The sequence below is a fragment of the Podarcis raffonei genome, chromosome 1, assembly GCF_027172205.1.
Source record: "Podarcis raffonei isolate rPodRaf1 chromosome 1, rPodRaf1.pri, whole genome shotgun sequence".
In the NCBI taxonomy this organism is placed as follows: domain Eukaryota; kingdom Metazoa; phylum Chordata; class Lepidosauria; order Squamata; family Lacertidae; genus Podarcis; species Podarcis raffonei.
The window spans coordinates 109,272,912-109,299,386 of record NC_070602.1 but is presented as its reverse complement, the minus strand read 5'-3'; the positions used below and the strand labels follow the sequence as shown (position 1 = coordinate 109,299,386).

The following is a 26,475-nucleotide window of genomic DNA, read 5'->3' as shown; positions in this document are numbered from 1 at the left end:
GAACATTTCGGAAGCTGAACGGGCTTCCAGAATGGATTACGTTCGACAACTGAGGTTTGACTGTATCAGTATTTGAATTGTTATGAAATAGTGCAAAAAATTATACATTTTGGGGAAACAAATGACAAATCTTGTCTTTAGATTTGAGTAATTTATGTTTAAAATTGGCATATTTCCTCTTGTTGAAACAATTCAAAAGTTGACAGTAGTAGGCATACTCTAATGTTGCTCCTAGGATAATCCTTTAAATGCTTTCATTATTATTATTATTTTAAAAATAAGTATGTGGCAAGCCTTTCTGGTTTCAGAGATAAGCTTTTAAAAGTGATCCATATTTTGGCAAATAGCAAGACTGTGGTGTATTCCCAACATGATACTTGGTGCTGAATTTCCCACCCTAGTTTTAGGGTCTTGTGGGTAAGGTAGGAAAATATAAAAAGAAAGAATGCAATGGTTTTGAGCCTATGCATGCTTACCTGGGATTAAGCCCCATTGAATACAGTGGGTCTTCATCTCAGGTAAATGTGCCCAGGATTGCACTGAAGGCAAACACGGGGGGGAAACAACTTGTTTAATTGTAAAAAAAAAATAGATTAAATAAATCTTTAGGTAAGTGGCGTAAAATCTGCCTCGATGCTGAATAACTGTGATTTGATTCTACAGGTATATAACAGAATTTGTAGACCTAGGCAAAGTTTCAGCTCTTCGAGCTTTCAGAGTGTTGAGAGCTTTGAAAACTATTTCTGTAATCCCAGGTAAGAAGTGAGTGGTGTAAAGTGCTAGGTCCCTCGTGCCTCCCAACTGTTCCTTTTTATCCTGTCATTGTGTTTGTGTGTGAACTCCCCTATTGCAGATATGTGACAGAGTTTGTGGACCTGGGCAATGTCTCAGCGTTGAGAACATTCAGGGTTCTTCGGGCATTGAAAACAATATCAGTCATTCCAGGTGAGAGCTAGGTTAAACACGGAGGCTGACTTGTAGATTTGCCACAGCTGCAAGTCACGCGACTTTGCACAAGCTTTGCTGCTAACCATGTATGGTTGTTGTTTTAAGGAATGTAGATTTTTAGATGCTACCGGAAAAAATAATTCACATTTTTTTTTTTAAAAAAAGCAAGTCAGCCTTTGAGTTTAACATATTCTTGCATGAGACAGTATACAGAGTTTGTATTTTGCATATTAAAATACTAAATTTTCTCTCCCACACCAATATGAAAAGTAGTTGCAGCTTTCATATTAAGATAAACCTTGCCGTTTATTGAAATAATTTGGGATGGAAAATTTCAGCATTTGGAAAGCTGAATCACTAGTAGAAATTAAGCCAATATGGTGATAAAGAATAGCATGAGCATTGCATGAAGTATTGCTTTAAAAAATACCTTTCCTCAGCAAACTGTCTTATGGGTTGAAAGGATGTGTGCTTCATGAGCGAAAAAATGTACAATCAGTACCTTTTTTCTTTACATGAGATTGATACAAAGCATGAATAACCATGTCACCAGCTTTTAAATGGCTAGTATAGACTGTGCTTTTCATTTCCATTTGCAATTTTACATTCTGAACCATTTTTCATGAGGTAAAGGGTCTTTCTCTTTTTACCTCATGACAAAAATGATAGCTTCTTTCATCTAGGGGCTGCCTGCATGAGATTTTTAAATTTCGGCAGCCGTACAACCATATTCAACTACTCAACACCTAAATCAATGAGTTGGCTATTGTGATTCCACATTCTTCTCTCCTTTTAGGTCTGAAGACCATTGTGGGGGCCCTAATTCAGTCAGTGAAGAAACTCTCGGATGTCATGATCCTGACCGTGTTCTGCCTGAGTGTATTTGCACTAATAGGGTTGCAACTGTTCATGGGCCACCTGAGGCAAAAATGTTTGCTTTGGCCCCTAAGTAACGATTCTGCTGAAGAACCGTACTTTGCACAATACTACAATGCAGGAATAATCGACTGGGATAAATACATTGGTGACACAGGTGAGGTTTACTGAAAGGGCCTCTGTGGTCCAGTGCGGACACCTGGATACAAACCAAGGCGCTGCCGTGAATGCAGACAACTTGCATTCTTGGGCAAGTCATAATAGGCATCATTCAGAAATTAAGAGTTGAGCAGGATGAACTGCTGAGAGTTCAGAGAACCAACCTATGTGGGTAGCATTGTTAGGCACCTGTCAGGAGGACTCAAGCCCTAACAGGTGGCCTATTGCTTATTTCTGGAACCTTCTACCCATGCTGTTGAAACTCCTTTTCTTTTCTGTGAATCTGCTCTCTGTATCTGTCCGTCGTATCTAGTATTTCTATACCCCCGTCTCATAAAATATCAAGGCGGTGTACCACCTTAAAACTGGTAAAACACCATCAAAACATTTGCAGCACCTTTAAGTGGGCAAACAGTGTCAGCAGTGAAGAGAAGGATGAGCAGCCTCCCCTGGCCTGGCACTTCCCCCCGGGTGACACCACTGCAGGGATCTTGCCAAAACTCACTTATATCCCTCACCCTCACCCCCAGCTGCAAAAAAAGACCTAGAGCCAGCACTGCTTTGTTCATTTGGTGCTTGGGCCCAAAATAAAATGTATACTGCCTGGGTTCAGTGCCTTGCCTTGCAACAAATGCTAAGAAACTGCTTTTACTAGCTTAGGAATCCTTTCTTGATTACTGGGTAGCAGAGCTCCAAATACTGACATCTCAAGTGTGAGGGACATATACATGGGGCGTCCCTTGTGCTTGATCTGGAAGCTGCTGTTGGTGAAGAGTGCTGTAGCACGCTTGCTGACAGGAGTGAGACCCTGCCAGAGTATATATCACCTCTGCTGAAAAGACCTGCACAGGATGCCGATTCGCTACTGGGTAGAGTTTGAGCTGTAACTAATTAGTATTTAAAGCCCTTATCGAGTTGGGGCCAGTTTACTTGTGAGATTGCTTTGCCCCATGTATGTCCATTCAGCCACTTCGGTCTGCAGAACTGGCACCATTATAGGTGCCATATAGTAAGTACACTGTTGCGCGTTTGTAAGAAACTGATCTTCTTTGCGTGGCAGCATCCACACTTTGGAACTCCTTGCCTGTTGACACCAGGCAGACCCCTGGGGCCAGTAGGACCCCCCTGGTGAGCGCTGCTTAAATGGCCATGGGGGCAGACCCGAGGGAAGGCTTCCTCCTCCGTCGGCTCTGCCCCATGGCCCAGCTCATGTCCTAGCCTGCATCCCCATTTGCCAATCTGAGATGCAGGCTAGGATCCGGCCTCTGATACGCCCACGCTCCCCTATCTGGATGGGGCTCTGAGGATGCTGGGGCCTTGGAGGAGCCTCTGCCGTCCCACAATGCCGCCACACCCGAAAAAGGTGTGAGCAGACTTGCGCAAGCTTTTACATTGGATTATCATTTTAAAGCAATCGTTTGAATGAAAGCTGAAGGTAACATATTTCTCTCCCCGCCCCTTTCCTTCCTCCTTAGAACAAACAAAACATTTTTATACTTTGGAAGGATCACCAGATCCCTTGCTTTGTGGTAACGGCACAGATGCTGGGTAAGCAAGCGCAAGGGGAAGCCACCGCTAATCATGCAAGTGAAGCTGGCTAATCTAATGGCATAATTCAGAACCTAAGAGCTGTGAGCAGAATGAGGTTAATGGAATTGGGTTCTCTGCTGTCTCTTTCCCTCCAGAGCCCTTCTCTCCCACACCCCAAACAGCCACTTTTGGGGATTGGGTGGGAATACATTAAAATAGCATGGAGAATGGCAGCTGGCGGGAGGAATGGGTTCCCCCCATTGTGGGAGGGTGACTCAAGCCATTGGTAATGTTTGGGTTTAACAAGGACTCAATTTAGCACAAATGTTTATTTCCCACAATTTCTTTGTAGAAATGCATATGAATCCTGTGATAAGCTATTTTTTTTTTACTGTTTATACTCTCAGGAGCCTAGTTCATACCCCTCCCCCTTCTTTTTTTTGGCAAAAGGAGAGGAGGAAGAGCCCCCAAAGGTGGAATCGACAAAAAAGAGAGGCAAAGTCTCAAACTGATGTTCAGACAATGGAAATGTGCTGTGGTGTGTTCTAAGCGATGCAAGATTGCTATTTAGACAGTGGGAAAAGGGCTGCAGCTTGGTAGCAGGGCATCTGCCTTGCAGGTAGAAGGTCTCCGCTTCAGTCCCTGGCATCTCCAGGGGGCTGGGGCAGGACCTGTCTGAAACCCTGAAGAGCGGCTGCCACTCAGTGTAGACAGTTCTGAGCTAGATGTATCAGAACTTCCTGTGTTCCCAGCTTCTTAGGTTCCCAACCCATCCAAAAGGATTAGAAATATCACACACCGCAGCGCATCTCTATTCTGCAAGCATCAGTTGTGGTTTTGAGCTAGGGTTTTTTACTATACTTATGCTCTTTCAGACACTTAAAATGGACTAACACGGCCCATTCTATATGCATGTATTTGACATAGTAGTAGCAGCAGATATGGATAGTTCATCTACTTCTGTCCGTTTCACATGTGTTCAATCACAAGTCTCTCCCAGCCTGCTACTGCATTAATCTGTTAATATCTTTTTAAAATAGAAAACCCATACTCAAATCCATATTTAAAGATGTACCTTGTCACAAAATATGCGGTTAAATATACATTTTACCTCAACGTACACATTTCTAAATTATGTTATGCTAAAATACACATTTTTAATGCATCTTGGTGCTTTATTTTTCTTTTTACTGAGAACTCTATTACAGTGACCACTCCCCACCTCAAATGGGGGGTGCTTTTTGCGGGGGGCACAGCCACCTGATCCTGCACGATCCCCAGCAGTTCAGCCTGGCTTCGCCTCCCCAAGCTGGATACCTGGAGGTTCCCGTCTAACCTCAGACAGTAGCCAATCCCAGCTGGGGAGGTGTTGCTAGGGGAGTTGACCAGGTAGGGTTAGGACCACCCTGCACACACAATAGAGGGTGGAAAATTGAAAGCAGTGGATTTTATGAAATTCTCCTCCATCCCTAGTTAGTAGGTGGAATGTCAATTTAGGTACAGAAACAAGTCATCTTTCCCCCCCTCTCCTTCCATTGCTTTCTTTCACAGCCAGTGCCCAGAAGGATATATATGTGTAAAAGCTGGTCGAAACCCCAACTATGGCTACACAAGCTTTGATACCTTCAGCTGGGCCTTCTTGTCGCTCTTTCGGCTGATGACACAGGACTACTGGGAAAACCTGTACCAGCTGGTGAGAGGGTCTCAAAACCAAATTCTGTTGATACCATATGTAAGGGGAAAGCCTAATACTACCCATGCTTAAAAACACCTTTCCATTCCTATGAGAAAGGCCATCGCACAGTGGTAGACCATCTGTTTTGCATGCAGAAGGTCCCTGGTCCAATCCGCAACATCTACATGTAGGGCTGAGAAAGACGGACACCCACACCCTGCCTGAAACATTGGAGAGGCTCTGCCAGTCAGTGTGGACAATGAGCTTAAAAGGACAATGGTCTGACTCAGAAGATGGCTGCTCTCTACAGTGGCATAGTGTGGGTTGCCAGCACCCGGGGCTGCATGGATGGGGGGTGGGAGGGAGGGCGGGAAATAGAGTATGCATGCAAATTCAGCTGCCTTAGGCATCTGCATCACCCAGGAGTTTGCAGCTGCAGAGATAAGAAAAGAGTCGCTCTGTTGTCTGGAAAGGTCACTTCCTGGTTCGCATGGAGAAGCCATTTTCAACGGAGCCCAGAAATGGAAGCACACAGCTGTATTGAGGCAGCACCAGGTGTTGAAATTTTGCGGCCCTAACAATTTTGTGCTTGGGACAACTGTCCTGGTGTCCCCCATCCCGTCCCATCCCGCCCCACGCTACGCCACTGTCTCTCTATGTTCCTATGAAATGCTTACTCAACTAAAAACAGCAACGACAAATTGCTGCATTTGAAAGCCAGTTTTATTTTCCGAGAGAAAGGGCTGAACCTCACAGACTGCACAGCAAAGGTTGGACTTGTCGTTGGAAGTTGTAAATGAAATGTAATTCTGAAATGTTGTTCAAAGCAGCTGTGCTGTATTGCAAATATATTACAAATACTCCCACCACATAAGTGTTCCTGAACACTTGGGTTGGTTCTGGTGTAGCCCGTCCAAGAAAGATGGAAGAGCTACTTTTGTTTGCAGAAAGGGCTGCAATCTCGCGTAGGTTCCAGTCTGTGGAAGGGGAAGAGAGGCATTCTCTCCCTGATTTCTCCTCCTCCCCACTTCCACAATATTCCATAGGGTTGTACAACTCTTAAGAGCAGATTTCGGGGGGGGGGCGGTGCTTGGTAACTTAAGTAACACCACAAGCCTAACCATGCCTACTCAGAAGGCATCCCTGTTGAATTCAGTGGGGCTTACTCCCAGATAAGTGGGGTTAGCATTGCTGCCTTCATACCTTAAGTCCACTGAGTCTAATCTGAGTGTGGCATAGTCACTCATACTTGTAAGTTTGTTGTCTTACTGATCCAGTAACCTACATTGTCTATGATTTCCCCAGACTCTGCGTGCTTCTGGCAAAACGTACATGATCTTTTTTGTCCTGGTGATTTTCCTGGGTTCTTTCTACCTGATCAACCTGATCCTGGCCGTTGTTGCCATGGCCTACGAAGAGCAGAACCAAGCCACCATGGAAGAAGCAGAGAGGAAGGAGGCCGAATATCAGCAGATGCTGGAACAACTGAAAAGGCAACAAGAAGAAGCCCAGGTACTGGAAACTTTTGCGCTAGTACAGCATTTCCCCACAAATTTGAGAATAGAAGGCATAACTGCCCAGAGATTCCTTGCAGAAGTTCCATCGTGCACTTGGGCAAAAAGCAACATGTGCAAATGAGTTCATGCATGCAACTTAACTGAAGAAGACGAAAATGTTTTACAAAAATATACATGAATGGATAACCCTAACAGCAGGTAGACAGCAGTTGCACAAAGCTCTGCTGATTTGCAGCGGGACTTGTGTGGGATTCCTGTGCAGTGGGATTCCGGTGCAGATTTCCAGTGGGACTTTGCAGTGGGATTCCAGTGCAATGCTAAGTAAACTCTCTACTAGTAGAGTGTACAATTTGGAAAAATGGAAGTTAATGCTGTAAGCTCAGAAACAACAGTGTGTCTTGTGCCACTGTAAATACTTGACAATTTCACTGTGGCGCACCTGCAGTAATAGCCTCCCTACAGAATTGTCCCTGCTACTTACTAGAATAGAGTCAGTGTGGGTGCTCTGGTGGGAGCACTGGATTGGCTCCACCGATGTGCCCCCAAATTGTTGCTATCTCTGCCCTCTCAGTGAACGGCAACGATGCCACTACCAGGAGATTATTACTGCTCTGCTGCCCCACTGGGTGAGCTGCTCCTGCATTGCGTATAGGCAGACACTTACAGTTAATCATTTGGATACATATATTAGATGTGCTTTTCAACAGAAAATATATTTGTACACCTCAAATATATTTCTACACCTCAACATGCAAATGAATATTGGCAAGTGAATATTCTTCAGCAGACCTCTGTGAATTTCTCAAGGTGTTAATTTCTTTTAGAGTGATTCTGACAGCGGAAAATTTGAACGTCTTTTGGGACAATAAACCAGCTTCATGTGTCATTCATATATGTGTGTGTATGTGTTTGCTTGTGTGTGTGTGTGTGTAATAATAATAATAATAATAATAATAATAATAATAATTTATTTATACCCCGCCCATCTGGCTGAGTTTCCCCAGCCACTCTGGGCGGTTTCCAATCAAGTTTTAAAAACAATACAGCATTATACTGTGTGTGTGTGTGTGTGTGTGTGTGTGTGTGTGTGTACACACACACACACACACACACACACACACACACTGTATATATGTGAGAGAGAAGCATGGGTTTTAGAAAACTGAACGAGAACTCTCACCGATCAAATAATGATTCAGGAAAAGATGCAAATTATTTTTGCATCTTTTTTTAATTTAATTATTATTAAGTGTAAGGTTTATGGAACAGGGAAGTTTTCAATGTTTGATGTTTTATGATGCTTTTATATTTGTTGGGGGGGACGTGGGTGGTGCTGTGGTCTAAACCACAGAGCCTAGGGCTTCCCAATCATAAGGTCGGCAGTTCGAATCCCCGCAACGGGGTGAGCTCCCCTTCTTCAGTCTCAGCTCCTGCCCACCTAGCAGTTTGAAAGCACGTCAAAGTGTAAGTAGATAAATAGATACCGCTCTGGCAGGAAGGTAAACGGTGTTTTCATGCACTGCTCTGGTTTGCCAGAAGTGGCTTTGTCATGCTGGCCACATGACCCGGAAGCTGGCTGTGGACAAACGCTGGCTCCCTCGGCCTATAGAGCGAGATGAGTGCGCAACCCCAGAGTCATCCGTAACTGGACCTAACGGACAGGGGTACCTTTACCTTTAACTATATTTGTTGGAAGCCTCAGAGTGGGACAACCCAGGCAGGTGGGCAGTGTACAAATAATAACATTATTAATATTAATATTATTTCTGACATGAAAAGTGGAACAGCCCTAACACATTGTGCTTTCTGTGCACTAAGGCCAGTGGATTGCAGCATTGTGTAGAGCAGGAGCAGCTGGATTTTGCTGGACTCTAACTCCCATCAGCTCCCAGCATGGCCAGTGGTCAGGGAGATGGGGATTTTAGTTCAACAACATCTGGAGGGCAATATGCTGTCTAGGTAAAGGTAAAGGGACCCCTGACCATTAGGTCCAGTCGTGACCGACTCTGGGGTTGCGGCGCTCATCTCGCTTTATTGGCCGAGGGAGCCGGCGTACAGCTTCCGGGTCATGTGGCCAGCATGACTAAGCCGCTTCTGGTGAACCAGAGCAGTGCACGGAAACGCCGTTTACCTTCCCGCCGGAGCGGTACCTATTTATCTACTTGCACTTTGACATGCTTTCGAACTGCTAGGTTGGCAGGAGCAGGGTCCAAGCAATGGGAGCTAAACCCGTCGCAGGGATTCGAACTGCCGACCTTCTGATCAGCAAGTCCTAGGCTCTGTGATTTAACCCACAGCGCCACCCACGTCCCTTAACATGCTGTCTACCCTGGTATAAAAAAGAAACAATCCACCAGCATACTATCTTCAGAGTATATATTACATTGGTGCATACAAAAAAATACTCCATGAACAATAAATATATACCCCCAAGCATCCTGGATCCTCCTTCCAGATCCTCATTTGGAAGCTATTTTGTTAATACTTCGGCAGAGGAAACCATCCATCATCTTGTATTCTTGAAGCATATATAACTCATCCAGAAATAGTTCTACAATAACTATATGGTAGTTGCAAGTCTTCATCGGCAGAGCTATGACAGAGCTTGACCTCTCTTTATACAATAGGCAATAGCAGCCGCAGCCGCTTACAAAGACTTTAAGGATGATGGCGCACTTGGAAGACTTTCCCAGACTTCTTCGGAAATGTCAAGGCTGAGCTCCAAAAGCGCTAAGGAAAGAAGGAACCGGAGGAAGAAGAGACGGCAGAGAGAGCTGTCTGTAGGAGACGAGAAAGCCAATGGCAAAAAGTTTCCAAAATCTGAGTCTGATAGCAGCATCAAAAAGAAGGGTTTTCAGTTTTCCCTGGAAGGAAACAGGCTCACGTATGAAAACAGGATCACCTCTCCATACCAGGTACGCTGTGGCGCTAGCTGTGTTGTTGCAAAATGTTCAACTTACAGATGGGCTTTGGGCGATGGGACCAATCTGTTTTAGGCTTGACGTTTCACGCCAGGATTGGGCAACCTGTAGCTGTTGTTGGACCACAGCTCCCAACATCTCTGACCATTGCCCATGCTGGCGGAAGTTGGGAGCCCAACAGCATGTACAGGGGAAGAGGAGGAAGGCAAAGCCACAGGAACAAGTGCAAAAGCACCATGACCTTCTACCAATCTCTTCTGTTCCACAGGTTTCAGGGATTGCGTGTTCAGACCTTTAAACCTCCCCCTTAAATAAGTTCAGACAAGACTCAAATTTTGGTTTGGGTTTTGGCAGAATTAGGCCACAACTTCATTGATTACAGCAGGTGAGTGGTTGCATGTGCTCTGGTTCGAGTAGCTCCCTGCACTGTTGCAGGTAGCGCTGACCCAGGGCACCAGCATAGGTCAACCTAGGGTGAACACCTGGATAAGTGGAAAGCCAGGAACAGGCTATCTCTGCCACCCAAATGCCCCCCTGGACTCAGGCACGGGCACAGCCCCCTCTCAGGGGTTGACCATTGAGTCCCTGGATTCCTTTAACGGAATACCCTTCACATAGGGATGGCGAGAGCATTCTCCCATCCCTATCACCTGAACCAGAGCCTATCCGCAACCTTACAAGTTGTGACAATTTGCTACGCGGCAGGCAAAGCCCAAATGGCACCAGCCAATCAGCCATGGGGAAAATTCCTGCCGTGCCCCTGTCCCAACGACAGACGACACACGACAGCATAGCAAGGTCAAGCACACAGCCCTAAATATAGGGAGAGGTGGGCGGGTGTTCCGATGCACGCACCGAAAGAGGGAGCTCTGGGTCACATGCATAGGTATATATAGGCCCATTGATCCGTTTAGCTTGCGTCCCATTGGCCATTGAACCCAGCATCAAGGGGACCTACTAACTGGGTGTTGTGGCTATTCAATCAACCCACCCACAACACAGGGTTTGGTTGCCAGGTCTCACCACAACATGTGCCCTCTTTAAGGGAGGACCCGATTTAGTATCATCTGAATCTATTAGATAATTTTGGGGGGTTTAGTAGAGAAGTAATTGGTGAAGCCCAGGCCTTGACACCTTTTAATTGCTTGATGTTTAAGCAAAGAAAAAGAAGCAGGGGGAGTGTGCAACTTGGTACATGAGGGCATCAAGAGGGACGTGTGACACAGAAGAGCAGACTTAGCCCTTCTCATATTTGTTGCTTCTCCCCTACATACCTCTCCCTCAGTGATTTCCCCCCTTCGACTTTTTATCTTTTGCTTTTTTCATCTTCGTTACTTGTTCAGTTGTTTGTGGTGTAGATATTCAGAAAGGCAGGCTAGTGCCCACTGAGTAAATTTTATCAGCGTTCAAAATTTGCCAGGCGCATTCTGCACCTCTCTATCAACCACTTTGAGACCAAGTGAAGATGCCCAGGCATTGGGGTGGTGCCCAATGTCCCCACCATCTGGAGGTGCATGCCTGGGGACCCTTGGATCTTGACTTTTTTCACACACTAGCAACACATCCTGTAGAATTCCATCCATTATATTTTATCTGCACAGTCAGAATGAATTTCAGGAACCAAACAGTCATATTGAAAAATACGACTTTTGAACCAGTCTGCCCCCCAAATAGCAACTTGGCATTCCATTTTGGCGACTGTGACCCTAGTTTAAGGAGCCATTTGGCACCTAGCTTGTATATCTGAGTTTCTAGCACTGGTTATTGTATTGAACCTGTTTTGAAAAATACATTCACTTTCATAACATAAATGCTTAACCGAAGAGGAAGGAATATTGCTGTTGTCATTGTGAGAACAAAGCTGGGGAATGCATATTCTTTTTTAGAGATTGTCTTTTAACTAAATACTATCAAGCTCACTATTTCCCCCACTGCCACCCCAAAACCTGAAAAACCAAAACCTGAAAAACCTTCTGGATTTGGGAAGAGTAATCTGGGTTTTCTTCTTAAAGCAACAGCAGTGATGATTTAGCTATGGCTTCCTAAGTTTCATCTAACCATTCTGTTTGTATCTCCTTAGTCGATGCTGTTTTCCACAAGACGGAACAGCAGAGCAAGCTTTTCCAGCTTCAGAGGCCCGACCACTGAAGGGGGCTCGGATGCTGATAGCGAACAGAGCACCTTCGACGACAACGGGAGCCGTAGCGGTTCCTACTTCATCCTACGCAGGCACAGCGAGCGGTGCGGAAGTAACATTAGCCAGACCATGTTCCCCGTGTTCCCAGTGAACGGGAAGAGGAACAGCAGCGTGGACTGCAACGGGGTGGTTTCCTTGGTCGGAGGGCCCCCAGCGCTCCTCTCACCCACTGGACAGCTTCTCCCAGAGGTGATAATAGATAAAGCAACTACCGATGACAGTGTAAGGATGTTTTAAGTAGCATAGGCATGGTGGGTCTACAGAATGGAATCCAAGCTGCCTAAATGCATCTGCATCCTGGGGTTGCGGCAGTGGTGATGGTGGGGAAGCAAAGCTTTCATGCTGCAACTCTCCGGGCTTTGAAAACTATGCGACACAGAAAGGAATGGCCCTGCCTCTGCCTGCATGTGCTTTTGCAAACACAGCCCTGAGTCGGGCAGTTTAATATGGCCAAATGTACATTTACTTTGTGCACAGCAAATGCTTGTTCAGTGGCAGAGGCCACTTTCCTTTTGCATTCTCCCTGTTCCTGCACATCCTCTTCCTCTCACTTCATCCTTCTCCCTGATTCTCCTCCTGTTTCACCTGATCTCCTTCGCATTCCCTCAGCAACACCTGTACCATTACCTTCCACAATTACCCTGAGAACAGTAAAAGAGAAAGGGGCACCTCCCATCACCTTGCAGGCCATGTGGCCTTCCCTAAAGCAGCTTCCCGACAGCCTAGCAGGGAAGGACAGGGGGGGAGGCAACAGCCAGTGCCCTGATTTCTATTTACAGTGGGACCTTGGTTTTCGAACATAATCTGTTCGACTTCCGAAACATTCGAAAACCAAGGAGCGATGGGTGGTCGGCAAAATCCATTGAGAAAAAAGAAAAACACATAGCAGAAGCTGTTTGACTTCCAAGGCACATTCGAAAATGGAAGCAATTACTTCCAGGCTTTCTGTGTTCGGCTTCCGAAACAATCGGCTGCCAACACGCTTGAAAACTGAGGTTCCACTGTATTTATCATTTATAAAGCTCCACGTTTATGGATGTGTCTCTGTGTGTGTACTCCACTGCTGGAGAAAGACCAGACATGATACATAAATGGGGGAAAGGAACAGAGGGAAACTGGGCAGCATTTGAAGATGGATATGTGAGGTCCATTAGTGACCTTGTGGGTGATCAACAGCCCCTGGCATTGCTGCAATCACACTGTGTTCATTTTGAAGCCTAACGTTGAGGGGAAATGGCATTTTCCAAGCAGTAGAAAATTATTAGGCATGTCTGCGTGGATTTTGAAGCAACAAATATCATCTAGACTTAAAACCTGATAAGGCCTTAGTTTAAAAACTTTGCTCAGCAATGGACTTGCTGGTAGTAGCAGCTGGTGTGGGGGTGTTGGTGGGGCACCCCTGCTATCCCAACACAGCTTGCGCTTACCAGAAGGCATGAGAAGAGGAGCTAGGTGTGGGGAGTGCCAAGCTCTGGAGCCAGTGGCTCTCGCCATTATGCCATTACACAGCACCAAGCTCCCCTCCCCTTTTCTCTCCAGTGAGTGCCAGCTACACATTGTACTTGGAAGCCAGGACACCAGCAGTGCCTCACCTTTGCTGCCTCACCAGCTGCTTCTGCTCACCAGAAAGCCTTTTTGTCTTCGCTCCAGATCCCCATCTGTAAAAATGGGAGCAATTGCACTTTTTCATTTAAAAGTCGTTGCTGTGCTTCGTTTAGTTGTTTCAGAACCATTCTTTGTAGTCCGTAGACACTGATGGAGGACTCCTCACTTACCTATGCATTGTGTTTGAAGATACACACAACATTTTATCCCACTAATTTTTCCCTGGTTCTGATTGGCGTGGTAAAGCTCAATTAAGTCAGACTTTTATTGCTAATTTATTTAGGCAAATGCGACAAGCTCTAAATGAGAGAAATCAGGCATTTAACTTTGCTAGATGTTTTAATAAGGCGAAGCAATCCTGAATGGATTGAAGACCTGAAGGAACACTTGTTCACAAATTGGATGTTGATGAGTGAAATCATTGTTGTTCTCATGTGACCTTTTTTCCTTCTTTTTTCTTTATTGACCCCCCCCCCCATGTGAAAGCTATTTGGATATCTAAGCATAAAAACTGGAGATTTCTGAGCTCTGGTTCAAGTTCTTCATGTTTTAAATAACGTACAGTTTATTCTACCTTCTCCAGGGATGGAGAATCTGTGGCCTCCTAGATGTTGTTGAGACTACAACTCCCATCATCCTTTAACATTGGCCATGTGGGATGGAGCTGATGGAAGTTGCAGTCCCAAGAGCAAAGGCACGGCTCCATTTGTTGAAGGGCTTCGGTTCTGCTCACAGGCAGAGAGAACACCATACTCAAGAAGTTGTACGTGAGTCAGGAATGTGTGCAATACTCACAATCCTGACACCACTTTGGAGGAGCAGAAGCACATCAGACAGTTCACATCTAAAAAATACCAGGCTAATGCATATGCTCCTTTGCATGATAACAAATGAGAGAGTTCCTGAGATGTGGGTCTGATTCTGCTCACACACATCCATTACACTAAGCCAGATGCCTGAACTGAGCGACTGAAAAGCTGTAAGAGTTCAGCTGGCTCTTTGTGGCATGTACAAAATGCACTCTGCTATTTAAATTATTTCTTTAAAACCAGATATATGAAACATCTTTTTTTGGAAGGGCTAGATATTGTAAAAAGTCTGGCATAACAAAGGCAAAACAAAGGCAAAAATCTGAAGAAGTGTGCATGCACATGAAAGCTCATACCAAGAACTAACTTAGTTGGTCTTTAAGGTGCTACTGGAAGGAAAAAAATTTTTTGTTTTGACTATGGCAGACCAACACGGCTACCTTTCTGTAAAAGGCAAAACTGCATGTGGCATGAAAGCTTTGATATTTTGTGGGGTTACCTTTACAATGTATGCTTCCCTGTATAGTTTATGTTGATAATCTAGCTGCTTTACTCCACTGCAGAGCACTGCTTCTGAAGTAGATAGCAGAAAGAGGAGGTCAAGTTCTTTTCAGATACCAATGGATTTACTGGAAGATCCTGCTATAAGGCAAAGAGCAATGAGTATAGCAAGCATAATCACAAATACCATGGAAGGTAAGTGTGTGTCGGGGGTGTAAATGCACTGTGAGGGTTTGGTTCATGAATGAATGGAATCTTTTAAGAAGATGAGAAGTTCTGAGAGACGTTATTAAAGAAGTAAAATCTGGAAAAGCACTAATTATAATTATTAGGTAGAGACAACTCAGAAATAAAGCAAACTTTTAGTGAACATGCATGTTCAATTGCAGGATCAAATGATCAATGCATCACCATAGAGGTAATGGTGCCAACAGAACTTACGTAATTAATTTTGCAAATATTGAATAATTTAGTCAAGTTGCATTTTCTTAATTAGCAAACAGCATTGAGTGAATATTTGGTCCTCATGTTTTCAATATGCCTCTCTTCAGAACTTGAAGAATCCAGGCAGAAATGTCCACCATGTTGGTATAAATTTGCCCACAGTTACTTGATTTGGAATTGCTGTGATACTTGGTTGAAAATAAAGAAAACTGTTCATTTCATTGTGATGGATCCGTTTGTTGATCTTGGCATCACCATCTGCATTGTCCTAAATACATTGTTTATGGCCATGGAACATCATCCCATAGACGACGCCTTCAAGAATGTTCTATCAACTGGAAACCTGGTAAGTCAGGGTTGTTTTTTTGCTTTTCAACCCATCTTATCATTTTCTAATTAAAACTAATTCTGGACGACTGAAAATGCTTTCAAAAATGGCTGTATCTCCACTGGGTGTTCCTAAACCTGTTGAATATATGAATCTGCCTTCTACTGAATCAAGACATCATCTAGCGCAGTCTTATGTAACCACCACTAGCTCTCTGTGATAGCAGGTAAAGGGGTTTTCCCCAACCCTACTATCTGAAGTCCTTTAAACTAGGATTGAACTGGTGTCCCCAAGGTCCTGCTTCCTCCTTCTTCCCAAATTCCTGCTTCCATCGGCTTCTGTCCTGCAAGAATACCTTGCTCTGTGCAACCAAGCATCTACCTGGGGTTTGCTTGCTGCTGCTCCAAATTCCTACCAGATTTAAAGCCCCTTTGAAAATTCCCAGCTTCCTCACCAAATATTTAGCCAGGAAACTTCCTTGCAGTAAACTCTTCCTCAGATAGCCAAGACCTACTCGTGTTTCTCTGTCTTCCGCTTTCATACGAATGTATCTTCCACATGGACTGGTTCCGCTCCCATCAACCTCTGTGTGTTTGGCAAAAGCCTAAAGGGAAGTCAGTATGAATAGGCTCCTCTAAGGAGCACTTCCAGCCCTGTCTTCTGTATACTGCAAGTTGGTTCTTCTAAGTTCAGAATCAGCACCCTGCCGCTTTGAACAGGGCAGTGATGCAGTCCCAGCACTTTCACTGTTAGATTACATCCATGCATTGCTTCTTTTTAATATAAAACATGCAATTAAATGGGAAGGGGAAGACGGGGTAATAAAATGCAGAAGTTAACTTATTTCATTCTGCACTTAGGTCTTCACTGGGATCTTCACTGCAGAAATGGTCCTCAAGATAATAGCCATGGATCCTTATTACTATTTCCAAGAAGGCTGGAACATTTTTGATAGCATCATTGTCAGCCTGAGTTTGATAGAGCTGGGTTTTTCAGATGTGGATGGATTATCTGTTCTACGGTCATTCAGATTGGTAAATAAGAAGCAAAGTCTCATTACTCATTTGATCATAGACTTGAGGAGGGGAAATAGTTAAAAACCCTCCCTCTGACTGGATCTGAGGAAGGGCACAGAATCTACAGGAAAGCAGTGAGTGCTGGGCCTACTTTGGAAAGGTTTCCACCCTTTATCCCAACCACATCATTAATTTTAACGAAGCTGAAGCTATTAGCAAGTGTGATAAATGAGTGTGAAGACCTAAAACTGCCAGCTTCAGTCATCTCTCCAAGGCCTCATAACCAGCAGAGAAAGGGTGCAAGCTTTTCTTGGAGCACCATAATCTCATATTTTCTTTTGATTTATGCTGCCCATTAACAGCACCCCTTTGCTTATCCATCCAAGATGTCTTCTTACACCGACACTGGGAATTCTTACGCTCAATAACATGGTTCTGCTGCTAAAGAAGGGAAAAGAGTGTCCATGCTATCCTTACTTTATATCCACAGCTACATCAACAGAGAAGCCACACTAGCTAGGAGGAGTGAGACATTAACTTGTACCTCTGCAGGCAATTCCTGCTTGGGAAAGCCTGCCTTACACTGTGACAACTCTAGTTACAGGCCAGGGATGGGGAACCCATGTGGACCTCCGGCCTCCAGCTCCCATCAGCCCCAGGCAGCATGGCCAATGGTGAGGGATTATGGGAACTGTAGTCTAGCAACATCTTGTGGGCCACATATTCCTTACCACTGCTATAGGCCGTAAGCTAAGTAAGTGTGTCATATGGGTGTTGCTGGAGCTTTCCCAAATAGAACTATGGAAACACTTGAGTTCATGGCTCTTTGTCCAGTATATAGCTGGTGATGTGAGTCTCTGAATCGCAACCACCGTCTGTATCTCATTGTCATATAAATAAATGCCTCATTGTCATTTTCAGCTTCGAGTCTTCAAGCTGGCGAAATCTTGGCCAACTCTGAACATGCTGATCAAGATTATTGGCAACTCTGTGGGTGCTCTGGGAAATCTGACCTTGGTCCTGGCTATTATTGTCTTCATTTTTGCTGTGGTTGGCATGCAGCTGTTTGGCAAAAGCTATGATAATTGTAAGTGCAAGATTTCAGAGAACTGCTCACTTCCACGCTGGCACATGAACGACTTTTTCCACTCTTTCTTGATTGTGTTCCGAGTCCTTTGCGGAGAATGGATAGAAACCATGTGGGACTGTATGGAAGTTGCAGGACAAGCCTTGTGCCTCATTGTGTTCATGCTGGTCATGGTGATTGGAAACCTTGTGGTATGTAATCAACAACTGTCCTTTCAGTTACCGTATTTTCTGTTGATTGTCTGATTACCTGCTATTATGATCCATTTAGGCAAACCAGTGCGAATAATTGTTTAGAAAATCTATTGACCCCCTTTCTTCTGTAAATAGCACCCACGGTGCTATTTCCATAGAATCGTATAGCTGTAGGGGATTTCAAGGATGAGCCTGCTCAGCTGGCCGCATTGACAGGCACCAAAGGTTTTGACAGGCACTAATTATTTGCCCACCAAAATACCAGATTTCCTTTTCATTGTAGGCATCACCTGGGCTGCAGTTTGATGTCTTATGGCCCATTCCAGCAGAAGGGATTAAGTTATTATTTGTTTGTTTGTTGGTCACCCAGTCACCAGGTTCTCGGGATGGCATATAATTTTCAATGCCTGGAAGCAATTTTGTTGTGCTTGGCTCTTTTGCCTGCACTCAGGGCTGGTGGCCGGCAGTGTGGGCAGAGGAATCCGCATGTAATGCCCTCCTTGCATTACAGACAAGACAGCAAACAAATGTTCAGCATTAAAGATACATTGCAGATAAGAGAGTTCCTTGAGTGCAGCAGAAGGCACATAGCCTGTTGTTAGTTTGGGTGCTTTCCCGGCCAATGCAGCAATGTTAATTTGTTTGATTTAATCTATGTTTGAATTTGCAAATTAGCAACCCAGTGAGTCAAGGAGTTAAAGCATAACCTGGTGATAAAGACCACTGAAATATACTGAAACAAATCAATTGGTTTATTGTTATACAGTTCTTTATTCAAAGCATATTGTTACATTATTTATTTTTGTTTTTATGTCAGAATGTGTACTTCATCCAGAGAGCACTTCAGCAGTGTGCAGAAATAGAATATATTTGAATAAATTGAATAAATAATAATACAGTGGTACCTCGGGTTACGTACGCTTCAGGTTACAGACTCCGCTAACCCAGAAATATTACCTCGGGTTAAGAACTTTGCTTCAGGATGAGAACAGAAATCATGCAGCAGCAGCGCAGCGGCAGCAGGAGGCCCCATTAGCTAAAGTGGTGCTTCAGGTTAAGAACACTTTCAGGTTAAGAACGGACCTCCGTAACAAGGTGCCACTGTAATCATCTGGACCAAATGGCACTGCTGCTGTATCCTAGTTATGTCCTAACATTCCAAATTTACTTGTGCTTTTTCTGTCATCTTTGTATGGAGCACTTCATATATATTGAGGTGTATTTTCGCAAATATCCCACTCTGTTTAAGAAATAAGTATGTTCCATTGGTGGAAGTGGTTAAAAAAAATAATGATGACAAGATAAATAGGTCCTTCTCTACAGTTTCTCTGATACACAAATTGCCAACATTTGGTAAACTTGCAGACACAACACACACTGGATTGTTTGGTTCTGCTATCAAACAAAAGCATTGTCAAATATAAGACAGCAACTAAGAAAGGATAGGTGACCACTGATTTCATATCCACAAACCCTGGAAGTAAGCACTTAATCAAAGAATTAAAAAAAACCTATAAAGTTATTCAGACATTGAAATACGAATTCATGAATTCAGTTTGAGAACACATGGGAACAAATCTGACTTTTAGGTTTTAGGAATTAACTTAAAGGGGGGAAAGAGCCTAATTGAATTCTTTTCCCCCCACAGGTCCTGAACCTTTTTCTGGCCTTATTATTGAGCTCTTTCAGTTCAGACAGCCTCGCTGCTCCAGATCAGGATACAGATGCGAACAACTTACAAATTGCCATAGCAAGGATCCAGAGAGGAATAGATTATGTCAAAAGAAAAATATATGAGTTTGTGCAAATGACCCTTTTGCAAAAATGTAAGGCCTCCACTGGAATTGGCTCAGCTGATGGGCAAAATGGCAAGAAAAGTGGGTGTGTCCCCAACCACACTGTAGCTGACTATTACAATGACAGAACCACAACTACCATCTACGTGGACAGCGGTGATCACATGTCATTCATCAACAACCCAAACCTCACGGTGACAGTACCGATAGCTGCGGGAGAGTCTGATTTTGAACACCTGAATACGGAAGAAGTTAGCAGCATATCCGAGCTCGAGGAAAGTAAAGAGGTAAGGCAAGGGATAATTTTCCATATTTACACTTTGCCCTTCTGTTTATACATTATCAATTGTGCCATAAAATGTATATGCACTCATATTTTAAAATATAATCTTCATTTTTTTCTGAAAAGCCTGTGAGTATTGAAAGCAGCAGTGTACCTACCTCCCTATTCTATAAACATGGAATAGTCTGGTGTTGTTTCATTACTTAATGAAGTGACTCTGGCAATGCATCTTCACATTGTTGAGTGCAGGCTGTGGACCAGCTTCTGTGAAAGAGCATTTCTTCACCAGAGTGACGTTTTAGAGGACTCTGGATGTGTGCAGGACAGGGCACAACACATGCCAAAACTGGGTGTGTAGTATCAGCATCCTAGATGCCATGAAGTAGCTCTGAATCTGTTACTGTTAATGTTCTGAAGTAATGAATACTCAGATCTTATTTATACTGCAATTATACACTTCCCTGGTAAATGGCACCGCTGACGAAACCATTCAACTTATCCAGGCCCATGGTAATCATTAAAGTATTCTACTTTTGAATATGTAGCTTACAGTAATCATTCTTGTTTGGATACCTCATTTGGACATACTGACTGCCTATATCAATTCATATGTTCAAGTCAGTATCGATGGGATATTTTTTTTTCATTAATGCCAGATGATGATGCTTCTCTCTCTTTTCCTTCTGTTACATTTTTTTTAAAGACAAAGTCATTGCTCATATTTGTCTTTCTGTGAAAACATGATGGTGTTTACGCAGAATAATTTTTAAACGTATAAATCAGAATTGTTATTTCTTACTTTAACAAATGACCATGGTGTGCTAGGTGTGTATATCTCTATATGTCTTTGCTCAATTGCTGTGTTTACCCTGCTTTTTCAAATGTGTTTGTGTGAATAATGTATTAGAAAATACTTTCGCAGCTATGTTTGTGGTATTTCCAGAACTACAAACCCAGAAGTATTTGCGCCTTCAATGTTGTTTCCTACCGTTCTTACTTCTCACAGGACTAAACTCAAACTGGATCAACCAAGAGTGCAGCTCTGGTGGTTTTTAACCAGGCACAGCAACGAGTGTCAGCCATTTTGAACAGGTTACCTCAGCAATTCATATATACATGATCACTGTTGAACAAAGATTGACTGGCATGCATGCTAATCTGTATATTCCCCTCTTCATCCATTGTGATACCAACAGAAATATGCACAAGCTGATCTGCAATTGGAGTCATGTGACGCTCATCCCAGCATGATCAGCACACTCCAACATTCACTGTGTCTGATGATTTCTACATAGCATTTTGATATGTGAACTGCATGGTCTATGGCACTGGTTCTCAAGCTGTGATCTGCAGGCCACAAGAGCTCCGCAAACCTCATTCAGGTGGTCTATGGTGTGTCCATGAAGAACACTTGCAGTTTGAATTCTTGAGGAATTCTATGGAATTCAAATTGCAATACAGTAAAATATAAGAAATAAAAGAAGTGATTTTTTATTAAAAAAAATACGAGTCATACAGCACCTAGCACAGCACACTACCATTGCTAGCACAACAGAAAGAATAATTAAGTAGTCAACCCATTTTCATGTGGTCTTGGGCTGGGAGGAAGGTTAGGTCCATCAGTATAGTTGGGTCTTGAATTTTAAAGTTCCAAGCGTGCTCAAGTTTAGTAAGAGCTAGTTGTAATTTTGAGAAATTACATAATCGGTCTTAATGTGATGAATATTAACATTGCATTTTCATTAGTAAGCTCTTTAATATAATAAACTGATATATGCATTCCTTAAGGCATAATTCGTTAATTTACAGTTCATATTTATGCATATTTGCATACGTCCTAGTATGCTCAAGGAGGCTTAATGACGCCTAACTTTGAAACAGGATTTCCTTCGTTTTTCATGAGTATAAAAGCCTGACAACTCTTTTCTGTTTCATGATTACATTTTTAGGGATGAATAGGAATCAAATGAGGGTGTTGTTGCTTTTGTTCCCTAAGTGCTCATGGTAGTGTTTAATTTAAATTTTGATAGATGCAACTGGGTACTGGTGGACTTTTTAGTCCTCTTGTCTTCTGTGGAAGGCTAGGAAATACAGGGATGGGCCATTCTGTAACTAACAGCAGAAAAATGGATGTAGTGGCCATACCCTATGGTAGACTTACATTGACATCACCACTAAGAGTAATTTGCACTTTATCATGTTTCCTGTTATGTGTTTGGGCAATTGGGTCCTCTGGCTACATTCCAGTCAGGTAGGGCGCCTTCAGGGATGAAGGATCCTTCACTACCTTTCCTCTTAGCCATGAGGAGGAGACCTGAGGCTTGGCAAACTAACTGCTACCTCAGTGGCTGCAGCTGAATATGGTGATGGCCAAGGAAGTGATTGGCCATCCCATAATGAGGTGGTGTTGACAGTCTTTGCCTAAGGCCCTGGAAGACCCATGAGGGGGTTTTCCATGCCATGCGGAGTTTAATGAGTAGGAGGTAGTACCTCTGCTTCTAATCCTGTTTCACCACCTGATGAAAACTCATTCATTCGCCCAAGATTTTGCTGGCAATGAATACTTTCCTTTCTTAACCTTTGGTTTGGTTTTACTGTTTGTTTGGTTTTTTTACAATTATTGTCATACAAGTTTCACATTGTGCTTTGAGATTTTTAAATGAAAAGTGGTATAAATATATTTTAAAGTAATTTATTTTTAAAGGATGGCTCTTTGTGCCAACAGATGCTACAGGACTTGCCCCTTTTCCCGTTCTCCCCCCCCCCATGTGCTTCCATAATCAGCTATGGGGAATCCTGGAACCCTACAGAGCAGATTTTTGGAATGCTGGGCAGTGGGGGGAAGAGAGGAAGCAGCGCTGTTGTGCAAGCAGAAATCCATTGCATAGGTGAGGTGACACCGCTGGATGTCACCCTATACTTTTAAATTCTAAACATTTCATCGTTGTGACAACCGCTCTCTCGCAAACCTTATTTTAAGGCACAGGGTGCAATCACCGAAAGTAAAGCTGGTAGAGTACCTACTTGAGTTTAGCTAGCGCATCAGAATCTGCAGTCTTGCTGAGTTCCATTTCTAAGTTCTGAAGATTTAATAAATTCATGTCAAAACAGAACCAGCTGGCTTCCCAAGCCAATCCCATGCATGTTTCATCATAAATGCTGAATAATAATAATAATAATAATAATAATAATAATAATAATATTTTATTTATATCCCGCCCTCCCCAGCCGAAGCCAGGCTCAGAGCGGCTAACAACAGTAAAAGTAATACAACATTCAAAAATCAATTCATTCGAAAATCAATTCAAAATCAAATTAATGGCAACCATTGGGCTAGAGTTCTATGAGGATAACCAAAGGAGGGGGGCAGGCTTTGCCTTGGCCAAAGGCCTGATGGAACAGCTCTGTCTTGCAGGCCCTGCGGAAAGATGTCAAGTCCCGCAGGGCCCTAGTCTCTTGTGACAGAGCGTTCCACCAGATCGGAGCCACAGCCGAAAAAGCCCTGGCTCTGGTTGAGGCCAGCCTAACCTCTCTGTGGCCCGGGACCTCCAAGATGTTTTTGTTTGAAGACCGTAATGTCCTCAGTGGGACATACCTTTCACTTGCTAGTTTGTGTGTCCTCTCACCATGAGTTGATTTAACCACTAGGCAAATTAGGCCACTGTCTAGGGCAGCAAAATTTTAGGTGTAGCAAAATTAGAAGCTTAGTAAAATTCAAAAGGGCTGCTCCTTCCTAACCACTCATCTGGGGTGTGTCCTGCTCCTGCCAGGTGTGGCTGTCCTGTTTTCTCCCTTCCCAGGGTCATTCTGACCACTCTCCATTTTGCTGCTGTCAGGGAAAGAAGAGAATAAGATGCACCCTTCCATGGGCTCAGTGGATGTTGGGTAGCTGCAGCTGCTGATTAGCAGCTGTAGTAATGTTGCTTTCACTATTCTGCATTGGACCAGCCTAGGAGTGGCTCATTCCGGATTGGCAGGCCCCATGGATGCATACAAGGCAGGCTGGCAGGCTGTTAAGTAACAGAAGAGGAAAATGTAATATATATTGATCACTTGTGATCTTTATAATCCAGTTCAGAATTATTTCACCCTGTCTCTGCTACAGCATCTTACAATAAAAATGCTCTCCATATTAAAATGATGAAAGCAAATGTTCATGTAATTAATTAGATTTGAATTGGTATTTTCCAGTTCAGAATAATTAGAAGAGTATTAATTGCTGCTTTTGTATTTTTTATAATGCTTCTTGTGTATAAAGACCTTCACAAAATTTACAAAACAGCCTTGTGAGGTAGATCATTCATAATTTCACTTTACAGGCAGGGATACAAGTGTTTTGCAGTTTACCAGTTGCTTGTTCATCTGGAATGAACAGCAATCTAACTGTCCTCATAAAATACCTGAGTAGCAAATAACATGAAAGTCTATCACAGGGATAATTTGTGCTCGTAAATCTTTCTGCTATCTGAGGGTTGACATATGCCTGGAATTTTCCGGACATAGCTGGAATATGCCAATCGAAAGCAGTGTCTGGGTGCAAATCGCTGAAATGCCGAATTTCCTGAAAAATAGCTTTTGTGTCCGGATTTTCACTTTTTGAACTATGGCAACCCTATGCTATCTGCAGCAGATTGAAACTAAAACAGAAAAATCCAATCTAGCATTTGTAGGTACAGTCAATAAGTATTTTTTCACCTTTCATTTGACATAAGTTTTAAAGTGAATTGGACCTACAGAGGTTCTGTTCCATCCATTTTTCCAAGCAGCTCCCAAAACGATGACCTTCCTCCACTTGAGTTTGATGGACTTAGGCTACATTGATCAGGATACCTTCATGAGAATGAAAAACCACAAATTATTTTTGTGACAATTACTTTCCCAATGATTAGCTTTGATGGAAGGAGAATTGGCAATATATTCATATGGGCGGGGGCTGGAGTGTGCTTGTGACTGGTTCATCTCTGAGTAATTATTTACATGGTTGGTTATACACACCCATCGGGTCCATGGCAGCACCGTACTTAACACCATATTCAGGATAAATATCTAGATTGTCAATAGGATTATCACTTTCAGGAAAATATTTGCTTTTCTAAAAAATGATTAGGAACAGTACCTTTAAACATCTTAAATAAGTTTTTAAATAATTGGAATAAAAGTTTGAAAATCACAGAAAGGTGTACATCATCCCTGAATCATGTAAGTCAGAATGCAATAACTGTGATTAGAATCACCCTGTTTTGTTTTAACTGTGCTTTTATCATTCCCCACATTCATCCAGCTGTTGGTGCCATTTCTGATGTTATATACTGTATGGTAATAACATTGTATCAGGCCAGAGAATGCCATAATCACAACTACTTTGGTTAATTTTGCTACTCAGACCTATCGTGGGTCATGCTGTTTATATTGGCCCTGCCTTAAATTCCACTGCATATTTGATCTCGATGGTCAGGTTCGAAGGATGCCAAACCAATTGCAGTCACAACCTAAGATGAGAGTTCTCTAGCACCTGAATCGATAATTCTCTGAATACATCTAAGAGTTGGTCTGAGTACCAGAGTAACAAAGAGTTTAAAAATGCATAGAAACCAACACATCTATGCACTTGCAAGAGAGAATGCAAAATAAAGGCTGTGGGAATGAAATAAATATGTTTCTTTCATTGTTGACATTTCCTTTTTTTTAAAAAAAAAAAGTAGTTTGGGGGTGAAATGGTATTCTGTGATTATCTGTTGTCTGGTGAACTCCAGTTTACTGCACCATATCCAATATTGTTCTGGAGGGTCCCTCACCCACCAGGAGCTGTTTTTCAGGGAAAGAGGGAATGGATAGGGAAGATAGTCAAAAATTGGTTGCCATGCCTTGCACAAGTGCTTTCTGCCTGCATAGAGCCACCCCTAGATAAAGCTCAGTCTTTGTGGGGGTGGCGGGGAATTAATCATTCACGTCCAAATTGAGAGCAATTTGGGTCTTGCTGCTGATTTCAACTTCTTTTGGGGGGGGAGGGTTTTCTGCCTGTGGTGCAAGCTTGAATTTAGCATTATAAATAATATTGATAGATAAAGCTGTTTAGCAGTATTTTTTTTCTGCTGATCAACTAATGTCAGTTAAGTCAGAACTACTATGACAAAATTGTTCTTTTTTGAAAAGAACAATTTTAAGAGCAGCAGGAAAAAATTGCACCCTCTATACATTTATTGATAAATTATACAGATTGACACCAGATTTTTTTGGGGGGGGGATATTCTTACCATCATTGCCCAAAAAGCATTTGAAATTTCCTTTGGTAAGTAACAATGCACAGCTGCATATGGGTATGTTTAGATGTTCTAAGGCACTTGAACCGTATTCAGGTGTTGCAATTTCCACCCGGTGGTTGCAGAGTATGGCTGTGTGCTCTGTCCCCACCTCCACTGCCCCCAAACACTGGCTGCATCCCTGACTTCCCATGCTGATCAGGAAAGTCTGAAGGGAACAGGGGGCATGTCTAAGTTCATTTGGTTGTGTGCATTTGGAAGCCTCTGCTATTGGAACTCCTGTATTATCAGGGTTCCCAGTCACAGGGAGGCTTCTCGGAACGTTAACA

General features: G+C 43.2%; 1 protein-coding gene across 1 annotated transcript in view; it reads left to right on the top strand.

Annotated features, from left to right (window-relative positions):
* The window catches only part of LOC128423520 (sodium channel protein type 2 subunit alpha-like), a 95,078-nt gene that overhangs the window by 51,135 nt on the left and 17,468 nt on the right, over nt 1-26,475 (top strand). The window contains exons 6-17 of the mRNA XM_053408769.1: nt 854-945; nt 1,745-1,981; nt 3,459-3,531; nt 5,065-5,206; nt 6,494-6,700; nt 9,333-9,620; nt 11,707-12,012; nt 14,801-14,933; nt 15,290-15,528; nt 16,371-16,544; nt 17,448-17,804; nt 19,456-19,890. Coding sequence (XP_053264744.1) covers nt 854-945; nt 1,745-1,981; nt 3,459-3,531; nt 5,065-5,206; nt 6,494-6,700; nt 9,333-9,620; nt 11,707-12,012; nt 14,801-14,933; nt 15,290-15,528; nt 16,371-16,544; nt 17,448-17,804; nt 19,456-19,890 — 2,683 coding nt within the window. The remainder of the gene's footprint in view (nt 1-853; nt 946-1,744; nt 1,982-3,458; nt 3,532-5,064; nt 5,207-6,493; nt 6,701-9,332; nt 9,621-11,706; nt 12,013-14,800; nt 14,934-15,289; nt 15,529-16,370; nt 16,545-17,447; nt 17,805-19,455; nt 19,891-26,475) is intronic.